The sequence below is a fragment of the Monodon monoceros genome, unplaced genomic scaffold (assembly GCF_005190385.1).
Source record: "Monodon monoceros isolate NGI ecotype Baffin Bay Population unplaced genomic scaffold, NGI_Narwhal_1 Super_Scaffold_6, whole genome shotgun sequence".
In the NCBI taxonomy this organism is placed as follows: domain Eukaryota; kingdom Metazoa; phylum Chordata; class Mammalia; order Artiodactyla; family Monodontidae; genus Monodon; species Monodon monoceros.
This window is the reverse complement of record NW_021703783.1, coordinates 28,715,334-28,730,726: the sequence shown is the minus strand read 5'-3', so window position 1 is coordinate 28,730,726 and position 15,393 is coordinate 28,715,334. Positions and strand designations below refer to the sequence as shown.

Below are 15,393 nucleotides of genomic sequence, written 5' to 3'. Positions count from 1 at the left end.
TGTGACTGATGAATTCTGGAAAATTCTCAGCCATTATTTCTTCAAAATCCTATTTCTCTCCTCTGCTATTGATACTTCAATTAAACATATGTTGGAGTTTCTCATTATATCCTTGTTACTGTTTAATTCACTCTCTTTCATATTTTCTATTTCTTTTTCTCTCCTGCATCTGGATAATTTATTATGATGAATATTTCATTTCACTAATTCTCTCTTCACTTGTGTCTATATGCTTCTAGTCCCATTTACTGAGTTTTCAGCAGGTGGCAGAAATAGAAAACTGGTACAAGAGAATTGTAAAACCAGAAAATTATGTTAACATTTGAGTGACACCAATAAAGACAATTCATTCAGCTATTTGTCATGGTCCCTAACTTGTCAGTATGGATTACCTCAGAAGCAAATCATAAGCCAAGAATTTAAGTGCATGTAGTATGTTTGGGGTGTGATCTCAAGAAACACTGGTAAGGAATTGAAGAAGTGAGATAGGAAAAGAAGGAAGCTAACAAAGGGCTTACTATCAAGCAAGTTACCATTGAAAGCAACTGAAGCATAATACTTCTGAGGAACTCTGGAAGAATAGTGTTTCTCCAACTTTAGAATGTATAAACATCACCTATTTAAGCACAGATTCTTTGGCCCCACTCCAAGAGATTTTGATACAGTAATTTTGGAGTGGATTTTAAGAATTTGCATTTCTAACCAACTCTCAAGCAATGGTGATGTTGATGTTACAAGTCAGTGGATCACACTTTAAGCAGTGGTGTAGAACACACTTCTGAGGACATTATCCTGCTCAAGAGGCAAGGGAACTGGGGTGTTTATTCACCATCTACCATCAGTCATTGCTCTAAAAAGACCGCTTTCAGACAGTATTAATACCCTGGTACTACGTTCCTGCCTGCACATAGGCCAAACAGGTATCTGCAGCAAGGAGAAACCCCTCAGGGAATGAGTCAAATGTGCTGGCAGTTAGAAATCAGGTTGGCATGTATTGAAATGGAAAGTGCCAAGGTAATGTGAACAGAGTACTGACATTTGCCATACTGCCATATATGGTGTCATGGGGAAAATAAACATGAAACAAGAAATTACACAAATAACTTACAATTATCATGTGCTGTAAATTACATGAGACTACCCCTAAATATAGCTTCATATTATTTCAGGTGGCAACTTTTCACAAACTGTTAAACACAAACTCCAGATCGATATTATATACAATAGCCATTATTGGATGTACAGTATTTTATTTGAAGTCACTGTGATTGACAGTTTATATTACAAATGTGTGCAGAATCATTAAGTTTTCCATTTTGTTTCATTTGGATAAAACTTAGCTAGGGCTTTGTTCTATAAACCTTAAATTGCAAATATGGAAGAAGGCTATGTTTACCTCAGTTAATTTTTTTCATTAAATTGTTTCACCAAGAGAAACTCTAAACTAGTATTTTGAGAAGTATGTTATAATCTATTCTGTTATATATGTCCTCTTTATTTTGTAAATCTGTACTCACTTTCCTATCCAAATATATTTATTTCCCTAAAGAGTTAGCAACTACAATGTTAGGGAACAGTCCATAAAAATTCAGGGGTTCCAAGAGCACCTTCAGATTTGATAATTTGTTGGAAGGACTCAGAACTCACTGAAAGCTGTTATATTCACAGTTACAGTTTATTACAAGGAAAGGAGACATTAAAATCAGCCCAGGTAAGAGGCACTTAGTACAGAGTCTAAGAAAGTAATACAGAGCTTCCAGTCTTCTACAAGTAACGGACAGTGTTATTTTCCTGGTGTCAATGTGTGCCAACACACAGTACTGCCAACCAGGGAAGCTCACCTGAGCCTTGGTGTCCAGAGCCTTTACTCTGGCTCTATCACAGTGGCATGACTGACAGCCCATATGGCTGATTTCAGTTTCTAGCCCCTTAGGAAGTTGAGCTGATATTGCTTGACTCAGAGTCCCATCCTAAATCACACTGTTAACTATCTGGCTTGGCCCAAGGTCCCAAGGCAAACAAAGACACTTCTATCAGCCATGACACTCCAAGAGCTTAGAGATTACCTCACAAAAGCCAAGGGTAAAAAACCAGATCTCTTTTGGGGCAAATTTAAATTCTTTACTACACTGAACCTTACCCTGCTATCATTGTGTGCAGTCATTACACTAAATAGCCCCTATATTTTTCTTTACCTTACTAATCTTAACTGCCACATTATGATATTGATAAAAATGTAACTAGGTGTGAACTTTTGTAATGAATGTGCTTTTAATAGCTGCTAGACTTTGATTTGTATTTGGGGAAAAAATCAGTTTACATGATATTTGAAACAACCCAAGATTCAAAGCTCAATCTTATTCTAGTATCACCAGTATCGTCTTCTTTTCCGTATATAGGTCTTCATTACTACAATATGTCATATTTTACAAAACAATGCTCAGGATAATCAATCCACTATGAAATACTTTTTATTGAATACCAGGATGAAAATCTGGCCTTTTGAAAAACTACCAGTGTACATCAGATAATTATATTACCCATTCATGAGATTATTACCCTACTTTAAGAAATTTATTTTAGAGTTCATTGTGCTCTCTCTGAGGCAGCAAAGAGAGCTTCCTAAAACTAGCTAAAAACCTAAAGATTGCTACTGTTTAAATATTAGCTATTAGTGTTTCTAAATTGTTACGTTTCAGATCACCTCTGTAAAACAAACTATTGAGTGATACGTGTACATGTAAAAATGCAGCATCTAATCATCCTTTAACAGAAAGTCCTAACAATTTTATTTTTGTTACAGTTAGATATCAGAATGCCCCCTGCTGGTCACTTTGTAATATACCCATACAAATGTCCATTTTCTAAAATGACTAGTGTGAACATTTAAAATCTTGACCAAAAACAATAATTGTTATGTTGGAAATAAAGCCCATATTTTACAAATGAGAAATTCTGATGCATTATTTATATCTTATGTAATGTTAAAATTAGTAAACATAAATTATTTTCCAAAGTTGATCAATTCTTTTACAAAAGCATTAAAACATTTTTTTAAACTTGAAGAGAAAAACCATTCCTCTGAATTAATATAAGCAAAAACAAAAAATGTTCTCCAAATTAGAAAAAAATACTTTATCTAAAAATTAATGCCAGAATTTTTAATGATGGTATAGTAGTTAAGAGAAGTAGCTAAGAAAATTCTTATAATTAAGTTATAAAACATATTTAGTATTATTTAGTATTATTTTCTGTCTTAAGCTCTTGGGAGAGAACATTTTTGCCAAAAGATGCAACAGCACTAAATTTTAACATAAATGCAACAAAGAAGGAAGTAATTAAACATATTTTTAATCCATAAACAACAGCATATCATAATGTAATTAATAATTACCATAAGAAAGATAGTAAATTTACATATATATTATTTTCTAAAAAACTTTGACATACTAAAGCTATTAAAAATACCTATGGGAATACTTCCACCTAGTTGCTTAGCTACAAAAATATTCTCATTCTTTATTATGTTAATAAAACTCTAAACGTTAAACCAAATACAAAATCTCAGGCTGAGGTTTTAGAATATTAGTTGTTTTTAAGGATTTCCTGCCCTCCAGTGGTATCTGCCTTAATATTTTCATTGCACCTTTCAACGTTACAAAAAGAAGACACATCTTTTCTACATTTACATTTTGAAATTATATCACATTGTATGGCAGCATCTAATTTTTCTTCAATTACAGTTTCACTCTCCGTTTGTATCCATGCATCACACCTTGCAACCTGTAGAATGCAGTTATTATTGGTTACGTTTTGAAATATATGTGCTGAATTACACTGAGACTGTGGAAACTGATCTATATTACTATTCATTGAGAACTGGTTAAAATCCTCATTTTGTTTATGAAATTTGGCATTGTTTTTAATAATCCTATCACATGGAAGTTTCTCCATGCTTTCTTAATAAAAATTATTAGTTGTTTCTTTGGTTTGATGGATCTCCTATTTGAACCTTCAATTTGATCTTCATCTTCAGATGGCTAAAAGAAATTTAGTAATTTTGCTCTTAATGATGCTTAAATTAAAAAAAAAATCAATCACTTCAAAGTAGACATTCTTTTTTTCGGTACGCGGGCCTCTCACTGTTGTGGCCTCTCCCATTGCGGAGCACAGGCTCCGGATGCACAGGCTCAGCGGCCATGGCTCACGGGCCCAGCCGCTCGGTGGCATGTGGGATCTTCCCGGACCGGGGCACAAATCTGTGTCCGCTGCATCAGCCACTGCGCCACCAGGGAAGCCCGAAAGTAGACATTCTTAAAATTCACATTATAGAAAATTTCAAAAAAAGAAGAGACTTTGGCAGGTGGTAAATCAACCTAGATTTAGAATTTTTTTTTAATCAAGGTTATGGATTTTAAAATAGCATGAAACAATAATAATCCTTATATTAAAGATGCAAAAGCACAAAAAAGAGAAGATTTTTGTCCATTATTAGTCTTCATACTCATAGGTGACATCACCCTACTACCTTTTCGCAGAGAGGAAATGAAATACAACATATACTCTTCAACTACTTAAGAAGAGTGAAGTAGAAGTATAACTCTGAAAGAAAAAGCTAACACATACAATTTGTTTTAATATTCACTCATTGAGTCATTAAGTCAAAAAATATCTATATTGTATCTTTCACAAGCTCAGTCTCAAAAAAGACTCATTAAGAATGGTATCAGCTAACAGGAAATCAAATAGACAAAAGAAAGGTTAAACAGCAATAAATATCAAAACTGTTATATAAAAAAATCAAATTTTAAGAACTTTTAATAGGTCTAGATTTCAATTTAGTAGCTTGAATTTTTCAACTTCAAGAAAAATTTATCTTTTAATTACTGAACTAACCAAAATACTGTTTTAATAAAAATCTTATATAAAAGTATTGATTATTCTAGCTAAAAATAAAAAGCAAAGTTAACATAAAAAAACCTAAAATGAGATATAGACCTCAGCTGATTGGCACTAAAATAGGAAAAGTAAGCCCAAGAAACAGCACTAAAACTGGCTGGGCATAAATTAGAGAAAATAGGATCAGTACATTTATTTATTCAAGAAATAAATACTCAGCACCTGCAATGTGAGTGAAGCAGACATATTTGCTGCTCTCTACAGCACACACTCTTATGTGTGGAAATGACGTTAATCAAATAATTACACACAAGTATATGTAATTACAAGTTGAAAAAAGCATTATGAAGAGCAAGCATGAAGCACTTCAAGAGCATAACTAAGGAGCCTAATTTAGATTGAAAAGCCAAGGAGGGGCTTTCAAAAGAAGTGACATATTTAAGCTGCGACCTAAAGGATGAATAACAGTAATGTAAGAAACAGAATATATAAATGTGCTGAAGCAGAAAAGTGACTTAATAAGCTAAGGAAGTGGAATGTCAGTATGCGTAAAGTGTGGTGAGAGAGGAATACTAGAAGTTGGAGATGTAGCCACGGGCTAGATCACACATGGCCTGTCACTAATGAAAGCAGTTTAGATTCTAAAGTAAAACAGGAATCCATTGAATAAACACAGAAGTAACATCATTCAGTTTAAGTTTTCAAAAGACCATGATGACTGTTAACTAGAGGAAAAGTGGGGCAAGAGTGGAAGTAGAGAGATCTCTTGGGCAACAACCATAACAGTTCAAGAACAAGATGATGGTACCTTAGATTAGGGATTAGTACCCTAGGTGAGAAGTAGATAAATATGCAATTTATTTTGGAGGTAGAATTGATTGGATCAAGTGATGAAATGAATATGGTTAAGGAAGGCAGATGAGACAGAAATGCCAAACTAAAGTTTCTGGCATGAACAACTGAGTGGATAGAAAAGGGATCCACTAATATGGGAACTATCAGAAAAACTGATATGGGGAGATCAGAAGTGTTCAGTTTTTTGTGAAATATCCAAGAAGATATCCAATAAGAAATTGGACACCTAATTAAGGATCTAAGCTAAAGTCATAAAGTTGAGAATTGTCATCAACCAGGTAATAGTATAAAAAATCAATGGAGTATGTAACATCATCTAGAGTTTGGAGTGTAGGTTAAAAGAAGAATAGGCTCCTGAAGCAAACCCTAAATATTACAACATTTATATACAGGGAAAGGTGGAAGAGAAGTGGGCAAAGGCATAAAGTAGCATTCAGAGAGGTATGCAGGGAACTAAGATAGTGTGTATCACAAAAGCAAAGAGAAAAAAATGTTTCAAGAAAAGAAAATAATAATTTCTATTAATATTGTTAGAAATTCTTATAAAATAACTGAAAATTGTCCAATGAATTTGGCATCGTTAGAGGTCATTGGTGTCCTTCCTCAGCAAGAGCAGTTTGGACAGCAAGCTAGAGACAAAAGGTAGGTGAAACGAAGATGGAAGAATTAATGGAGAATTCCATTTAACCATGTGATTTGTGAGAAGCTCACTCAGAATATAATGCCATTCCAATTATTCAGATTACAGTTCCCACTCAGCATTAAACATGTCACTCCAATTATTCAGATTATAGTATTTTATAGTTTTCTTCACATAAGTCTTGAGACTTTCTTTTTGTGTGTATTATTGGTTGTTTTACGTTTTCAATTATTGTGACTGGGTTCTTTTAAAAACGCTTTTAAAAGAAGAATGCATTTATCATATACACACACATACATCTCAGTAAGAGTGGGTTTTGTAAATAACAATGAACACATTCATCATCTCATAAGCATGAATGAATGATGCTCAACTACATTTTAATTTACATTCTTCTTACATTTTTAATATTTTCACATTTTTGTTTACATTTATTTTCACTATTATCTCAACTGTTTTTTTCAGAATGAAAAAGTAAACGATGAGAAATACAAATCACTCTAAATTAGTATAGCATATATTAACAAGCAAAAAAAAAAAAGAGCATAACTTACCATCTCTGAACTAGAACTGAAACAACTATCTGCTGGCCTTGGGGAGCAACTGGTAGACTGACTACTCCGTGAAGAATCAAGATTTGAAAATAAAAATTTAATTTGTGAAGAATGGTACCTATTAATATGTACATAGGCAGAAGATAGCTGCTGGTAAATAAGTTTAGCTAACATACTATAGAGCATTTTAAAAGTTAAAATGTTGGATATGTGGCAGGTTGCATTTTTGACAGGGTATTATGGATTTATTCTACATGTAAAAGATGTGTATCTACAAGTAAAATGAGGGTACCTAACGTAAGGGAAGAAAGGAGAACAGAGGAAATTGAATTGATTTTTTCCAATACAATGAACCATTTTTTATGAGCAAATAATTTAAAGTGTCAATCTGTAGGAAGGAGAAATAAGCCAAGTTAAGGTACCAGATATTTGCTAATTGAGTAAATGAAGTTTTATCACACAATCAAAACTTTATTTAACCTTTAATATGATTTCATAACTATAGAATTTTAAAGCCATTTATGAATTCAAAATAATATAAAAAGATATATAATCTATTGAAATTTGATGGTGACTGTGACACTGTTAAATTTATTTTTTAAAAAGCTGTACGTAAAAAAACTCAAAGCATCCAGTATGTTATTCTTTCATTATCTGTCTAATGTGTTCTCTTATGATTACAAGTGAAGTTTAAAAATGGGCTTGAAAAGTAGGTCATGACTCCCTAGCATGCATAAATACTATAGATCAACAGTAGCTTCAACCATTCCTCTTCTTGTTTGTGAAAATGAATTTGCTATCCAAAAAGAAAAAGGTAATGGAATGTGGTGCAACAACACATGTTAAATCACATGTCCTCCCATACACAACAGACCATGACTACTATTCATACCTCAGATCAGATCTGATACCTTCTGTAACAGAATCTAACCGTCAGTCAGCTGAGAGGTAGAGAGAACTTAGGTAAATTCAGTTACCCTTAGTTCATCATACTAGAAGGAATTTATACCCTCCCAAAGCAGGTTCTCCTCAACAGTGGAAAGCAGAGAAAAGAAAAGTAGGATTTTACTAACAACATGATCTAAGGGCATTCCCCCACAACAAGGTTCATTCAGTTCATAAGTATAGTAAACCCATAGTTATTAGTAGAGAAGACAAATGTCTGTTAAATGAATGTCTTACCTCTAACAGTGTAAGAAAGGATATGTAGATTAAAATGTAAATTATACACTTATTGAGTAATTACCTTAAGTAAGTCACTTAGTAGTTTTTAGGAATATGTGGCCATAATGCTCAAAGTATTCAGACTCTTGAGATGGAGAAAAAGACATACATTTATTTTTTTTAAATAGTCACAAAATTAGACCCAACAATAGAAGTCATAGAAGGTACAAAAGTGGTAGAGACCTAAGTGTGATGAGCTCTAGGGAAAAAAGGTTTAGTGAAGAGTAATAGAGAAAGCACAAGATAAAGAATGGGCTTTGGAAGATGAATAAACAATTTCCCAAAAGACAAGATGAAAAATAGCATATGGGATGGGGGAAAAGAAAGTATAGAGGTGCACTTTAATACAAAATTAATTTTAGACTGTCTACCAAGGCATCTAATTGGGGATTAATTAAAGAAGGGTTAAACTATATGAAAGCAGATTGTTAGGAGATTAACTCAATAATCAAGTTATGAAGTGATGAGGATCTGCAATAAAACAGTGGGACTGCATTGAAGAGGCAAGTGATTCAAATTTCAAGAAAGCTTTCAAATAGCCTCAATTTAAAAAAAAATTTTTGTCAATCTGACATAACACTAATTCCAAAATCTGAGAAAGATTACACATGCACATACACACACACATACATATTATACATAGGCCAATCTCACTTATAGGATCAATGCAAAAATTGTATATAAATATTAAAACTTTTAAATTTAAAATTAAAGAAAAAAATTTAAAAATTAAATAGAATAGCAAACTTAACCATAATTCATCATGATTTGGTGGGATTTATTTTAGGAATGCTAGAATGGTCCATATCACAAAATCCATTAGCAAAATTCAGCACTTTAAAAGATCTACACCACAGTGAGATATCACCTCACACCCATTAAGATGGTTACTTATTGAGAAAAAAAAAACAGAAAATAATGTGTTGGCACTGATTTGGAGGAGTTGGAACCCTGGTGCACTATTCGTGGGAACGTAGAATGGTGTAGCTGATATGGAAAACAGTATGAATTATTCTTCAAAAGTTTAAAAACAGAACTTCCATATGATCCAGTAATCCCATTTCTAGGGATATATCCAAAAGAATTGAAAACAGAATCTTGAAGAGATATTTGCACACCCATGTTCATTGCAGAATTATAATAGCCGAGAGGTGGAAGCAACCTAAATGTCTATTGACAAAAGAATGGATACAGAAAATGTGGTTTACACATAATATGGAATATTATTCAGCATTATAAAAGAAGGAAATCCTGTTGTATGCTACAACATGGATGAACCTTGAAGACATTATGCTAAGTGAAATGTCACAAAAAGATAAATATTGTATGATTACATACAATATTTGTATATTGTATGATTACACTTATATTCAAACTCATAGAAACAGAATAGTGGTTGTCAGAGGCTGGGGGGAAGGAGAGGTATACTGTACCCTTTGAAATTGTTGGAAGGGTGAATTTTATGTGTTTTGGGGTACAAAAAAAGATATATGAGGGAAAGATAATAATCATTTCTACAGATGCCAATAATCACTCTTCCCCAAATTACTGATAGCCTCAAAATCACTTCTAAAAAAGCTCTCAATAAAACAGTCAACACACACGTGCCTAAGTCCAAAATCCAGACTCTTACTTAATGTAGAAACATGGGGTGTACATTCACACTAAAGTAGCAACAAAAACAATGAAAAGTACCTACAGCTAAATCTAATAAAGGACATGCAGAATCTGCTTGAGGAAAACGTTAAAGTGCATAAAGGCATTTTAAACAACTATTAAAGATATAAAATTAGACTGAATAAAAAGGCATCCTTATTCTTATATAGGGCTACTCAACATCATTAGGATGACAATTCACACTTAATTAATGTATACATTTAGTACTTTCCCAATAAAAATTGAAACATTTCCTTGGCGGGACTTCCCCAGTGGTCCAGTGGTTAAGACTCTGTGTTTCCATTGTAGGGGGCACAGGTTTGATCCCTGGTCGGGGAACTAAGATCCCACATGCCAAGCAGTGTGCCCCCCCCCCACCAAAAGAAACATTTCCTTGAAGTTACACAAGTTGAAATTAAAGTTTACATGTAAAATTAATCAAAAATAGCCAGAAAAATTCTTTAAAAAGTGCAAAGGGAGGTGTAACTCTTAGAAATTAAACATAGTATAAAGTAATCATAATAAAAATAATGTGATATTAGCACATGAAGATTAGGAAAGATCAATGGAATGGTAAAGAAAGCCCCAGAACAGATTGAAGTATATATGGAAAGTTGATACATAAAAAGGTAGTATTACAAATACCTAGGGAAAAGATGCATTTTTAAAAACTTGAATCAGGATAAACTCCTAAAACAAGATAAACTCTAAGTGCAAAAATATAAAATCATACTAATACTAGAAGAAAATATAAGTGAATTCATTTGCAACCAGGGAGTGTAAACAGTCTTCCTAATTAAATCCAAAGGTATAAAAGAAAAGATTGATAATATTAGCTACATAAAAAATGTTAAGCCTTTTGCAAAGCAGGAGACACCATAAACAAAGTAAAAACAGATAAAACAAATCAAAAATTAATAAACTAGCAGAAAATATTTGTGACACATTACAAAGACCTAAACCTCTTTAATATTAATATATAAAGAGCTCTTAAATATCAAGAAAAAGATGTAAAACCTCAATGGGCCTAAGGACATGAATGGAGAGTTCACAGAAAAAAAATCACAGATAGCCATTACACATTTTTAAACGATGCTCGACTGCACTCATATAAAAAGAAGTGCAAACTGAAACTTCTATCTATATATCTTTATAAGATTCACAAAAATTCCTAAGTTTGACCACAATCCCTGTTGGTGAGGCTGTGGAATCAAAAGCACATTTCTGGTAGGATTACAAAATGATGCAATGGGGAATTTGGAAATTTCTATCAAAATCAAATTTTGGCAATAACTATCAAAAAAAAACACCCCACAGTGTATCTCCTCTTTGATTCAGCAATCCCACTTCTAGAAATTACCCTGAAAATGTACCTCCACAATTAAGAAATATGTGCTCAAAGTTGTTCACTGCACATTGTTTGTAAGAAAGATACTTGAAACAACCTAAATATCCACCAACAGGGCACTGACTAAGTAAACTATAGATCATCCACATAATGGATTACTAAATGGGCATAAATAAAGGATGAATAAATGTCCAGTACTAATACGAGGAAATCTACAGAAAATTTATTAAATAAATCCATTTAATTCATCTATAAAATATATTGTATTAAATAAAATATCCTATTTAGAGTGCAAAGAACAGGGAACTAAGACACACAAATATGTGCATTTATACACATCAGGCTTTATTTAGAAAAAAGTCCACTGGAATGATAAACAGTAAGCCAACAAAAAATAGCTACTCATATGAGGCAGAAGGAAATAGGGCAGACAGGAGAGGGATAGAAACCAAATTAATGTTTTACATATTAAAAAAATTAAATTAAGTAAAAAAGGAAAAAGTCCATAAAGATTTCTAGGTATCCCAACAGACTAGATATGCTGAAGAATCATTCAACCGCAAAATATCTAAAAAGTGCCAGAAAGTGTTGTCAACAAAAAGACAATATAGAATAAAAAGACCACTCAAATATGAAATATCTGCTACTCAAATATGAAATATCTGCTACACAGGGGTCTACAAGCAATCTGAATCTAGGATATATAAAAGGTATAAAGGACATAGATATACAAAAGACACATCCCATAAAGAAAGCCAAACTTCCTAAAAGAAACATGGACAATAGACATGAAAGACATTTCACAGATGAAATATGGGTGGCCAATGAGCCTAATCAACAATGGGAAATATAAATTGAAATTGCAGTGAGATATCACATTGCCAACAATGATAAAAAGCTGATCCAGTGTTAGTGAGAATAAGTAACAGCTAAGATTCTTTACCTATTGCTAGTGTTTAAACCAGGAGTTTAAACCAGGAGTTTAAACAGGCACATCTACTTTGGAAAACAATTTTGCATTACCTAGAAGAGTGCATATCATATGAACTAGCCAATTCTTATTCTAGAATTATATCCTAGAAGAAACATTTATACATGTGTGCCAGGAGAAATGTCAAAATTTGTCAAAGTAGCATTGTTTATCATAGCAAAATATTAAAAACAACTCAAATAATCTTTGTCAGAAGATGCATACATAGATTGTGCTACATTCACACAATAGAAGGCTATATAGGAGAAAACAAATGATGAACTGTATTAGAGTCACAAGTGTCAGGGTGATTGAACCTCAAAACATATTACTGGGTGAACAAAAAGTAAGTTTCAGAAAAATGTATAGAGTTTGCCTCAATTTGCTGCAGAAAGCTCAAAAGCAAGCAATTGGAAAAGTCTATATGTGCTATCACAAAAAACAAATTCAGGAAAAGAGTTACCACTAGGGGGCAGGATAGGAAATGCAATTGAGAAGATATTCAAAAGTACTGATTATGTATTATTTCTTAAACTACTATACAAACTAAGTACAAAGGTATCTGTTTATTATTCAGTAAGTTGTACATATATATTATATATCCTCATCATGTATAACATTTTATAGAAGACAAAATTAATTTTAAAGACCCAATTGCACTATTAATATATTCTAAGATACTTATAAAATATATTTGCTGGCAAAACTCTAAAAAAACCTTAAAATTTAACTAATTTCTGTTAAAATGTTGTTTTTTTAAAGAATAAAATTCATTTATAGTTATACTGACAGGTTTTCTTAGTAGATGTTATCCCGCCTTTTAAAGAACACATTCCTCCTTCGTCCATCAGAATCTAGAAGAAAAACAAAATTTTAACAACTCCAAAGAATATAAAATAATACCTACTTATAGTTCCTTTTAACCACACCAACTCATCTTATAGCATTCTTCTTTCATATTACTTTAATTCAACTCAGATGATTTTAAAATCACAAAGAAAAATTTGCCTGTGATGAACAATAAAATGAAATAAAATATAAATTGGTTTAGAAACAGCAAGCAACAGAATAGACATTTACCAAGAAATAAATTATTGACAAAAAGGAAAGGCTTCAGGTAACCTTAGCAAATGTAGTTGAAAAAAGACAAAGATATTAAAGCAATTTGAAGATCTATTCTGTTATTCCCTTTCTAATTTCTTAAGTTGGATATCAGTTCATTTACTTTCAGATTTTCTAAATAATAAAAGCTCTTAGAGGTAAAAATTTTCTGTATAACACACCACTGGCTTTGATTTTCATCAATTTCTATGTAATTTGCATTTTCTTTTGATTTTTTTCTTTTTTTTCTTTTTCATTGTTAAACCCACAGTGTTTCTTAATTTCCAAGAAGGTAAGGGAGGTTAAACACCTTTTGTTGTTGCTGTTGATTACTACTTTAATGATTTTTTACTAGAGAATGTGGCTATGAATCTCTCCATAGATAAATATCTTAGAGTTTCTTTATGGCTTATTATTATATATGAATTATGTTTATAAATGTACCATGGATTCATAGAAACTAAATATTCTCTGTTGGTGGGATACAGTTTTTTAGATAGATAGGTAGTATAAAAGAGAAACTGTCTGGCTGCTCAATCAAACCTGTTTCCCCTTCCTCTTAGGCATACAGCTAAACTACATTTCCTAGCATCCCTTGCAGTTGGTTTGAACAAGTGATTTAAGTTCTGATCATTGGCAAATATGGTGCAGAACACTACCAGTCTTGGTCTATAAAAATTTTCTCCATAATCTTCCACTTCCTTTTCCCTCTGATACCAACATACAGTGCAAACAAGGAAAGCTACCAGTTAAAAGACAGCAGAGTCCCTAGCAGCCAGGGGTCCTAAATAACTTTATAGAGCAGAACCTCTTCTCTAACCCCATTATTCAACCATTTAAAAAGTATTGTATGTTCAGAGGGCAGACAGCAGAAGCAAGAACTACAGTCCTGCAGCCTGTGGAACAAAAACCACAGTCACAGAAAGATAGACAAGATGAAAAGGCAGAGGGCTATGTACCAGATGAAGGAACAAGATAAAACCCCAGAAAAACAACTAAATGAAGTGGAGATAGGCAACCTTACAGAAAAAGAATTCAGAATAATGATAGTGAAGATGATCCATGAGCTCGGAAAAAGAATGAAGGCAAAGATCGAGAAGATGCAAGAAATGTTTAACAAAGATCTAGAAGAATTAAAGAACAAACAGAGATGAACAATACAATAACTGAAATGAAAAATACACTAGAAGGAATCAATACCAGAATAACTGAGGCAGAAGAAAGGATAAGTAACTTGGAAGATAGAATGGTGGAATTCACTGCTGAGGAACAGAATAAAGAAAAAAGAATGAAAAGAAATGAAGACAGCCTAAGAGAACTCTGGGACAACATTAAACTCAACAACATTCACATTATAGGGGTCCCAGAAGGAGAAGAGAGAGAGAAAGGACCCGAGAAAATATTTGAAGAGATTATAGTCAAAAACTTCCCTAACATGGGAAAGGAAATAGCCAGCCAAGTCCAGGAAGTGCAGAGAGTCCCATACAGGAAAAACCCAAGGAGAAACACACCAAGACACATAGTAATCAAATTGGCAAAAATTAAAGACAATGAAAAAGTACTGAAAGCAGCAAGGGAAAAAGGACAAATAATATACAAGGGAGCTCCCATAAGGTTAACAGCTGATTTCTCAGCAGAAACTCTACAAGCCAGAAGGGAGTGGCATCATATACTTAAAGTGATGAAAGGAAAGAACCTACAACCAAGATTACTCTAACCAGCAAGGACCTCATTCAGATTCGATGGAGAAATCAAAAGCTTTACAGACAAGCAAAAGCTAAGAGAATTCAGCAACATGAAACCAGCTCTACAACAAATGCTAAAGGAACTTCTCTAAGTGGAAAACACAAGAGAAGAAAAGGACCTACAAAAAGAAATCCAAAACAATTAAGAAAATGGTCATAGGAACATACATATTGATAATTACCTTAAACGTGAATGGATTAAATGCTCCAACCAAAAAACACAGGCTCACTGAATGGATACAAATACAAGAACCTCAAAACAGGTTTTGAGGTTTAGATATGCTGTCTAAAAGAGACCCACTTCAGACCTAGGGACACATTCAGACTGAAACTGAGAGGATGGAAAAAGATATTCCCTGCAAATGGAAATCAAAAGAAAGCGGGAGTAGCAATACTCATAT

At 32.9% G+C, this 15,393-nt stretch overlaps 1 protein-coding gene across 1 annotated transcript in view; it reads right to left on the bottom strand.

Annotated features, from left to right (window-relative positions):
- Positions 1 to 3,585: 3,585 nt before the first annotated feature.
- Positions 3,586 to 15,393, bottom strand: part of CUNH12orf40 (chromosome unknown C12orf40 homolog) — a 70,935-nt gene continuing 59,127 nt past the window's right edge. The window contains 4 exon segments of the mRNA XM_029206538.1: positions 3,586 to 3,992; positions 3,995 to 4,040; positions 6,949 to 7,034; positions 12,940 to 13,000. Of these exon segments, the coding sequence (XP_029062371.1) occupies positions 3,586 to 3,992; positions 3,995 to 4,040; positions 6,949 to 7,034; positions 12,940 to 13,000 (600 nt within the window).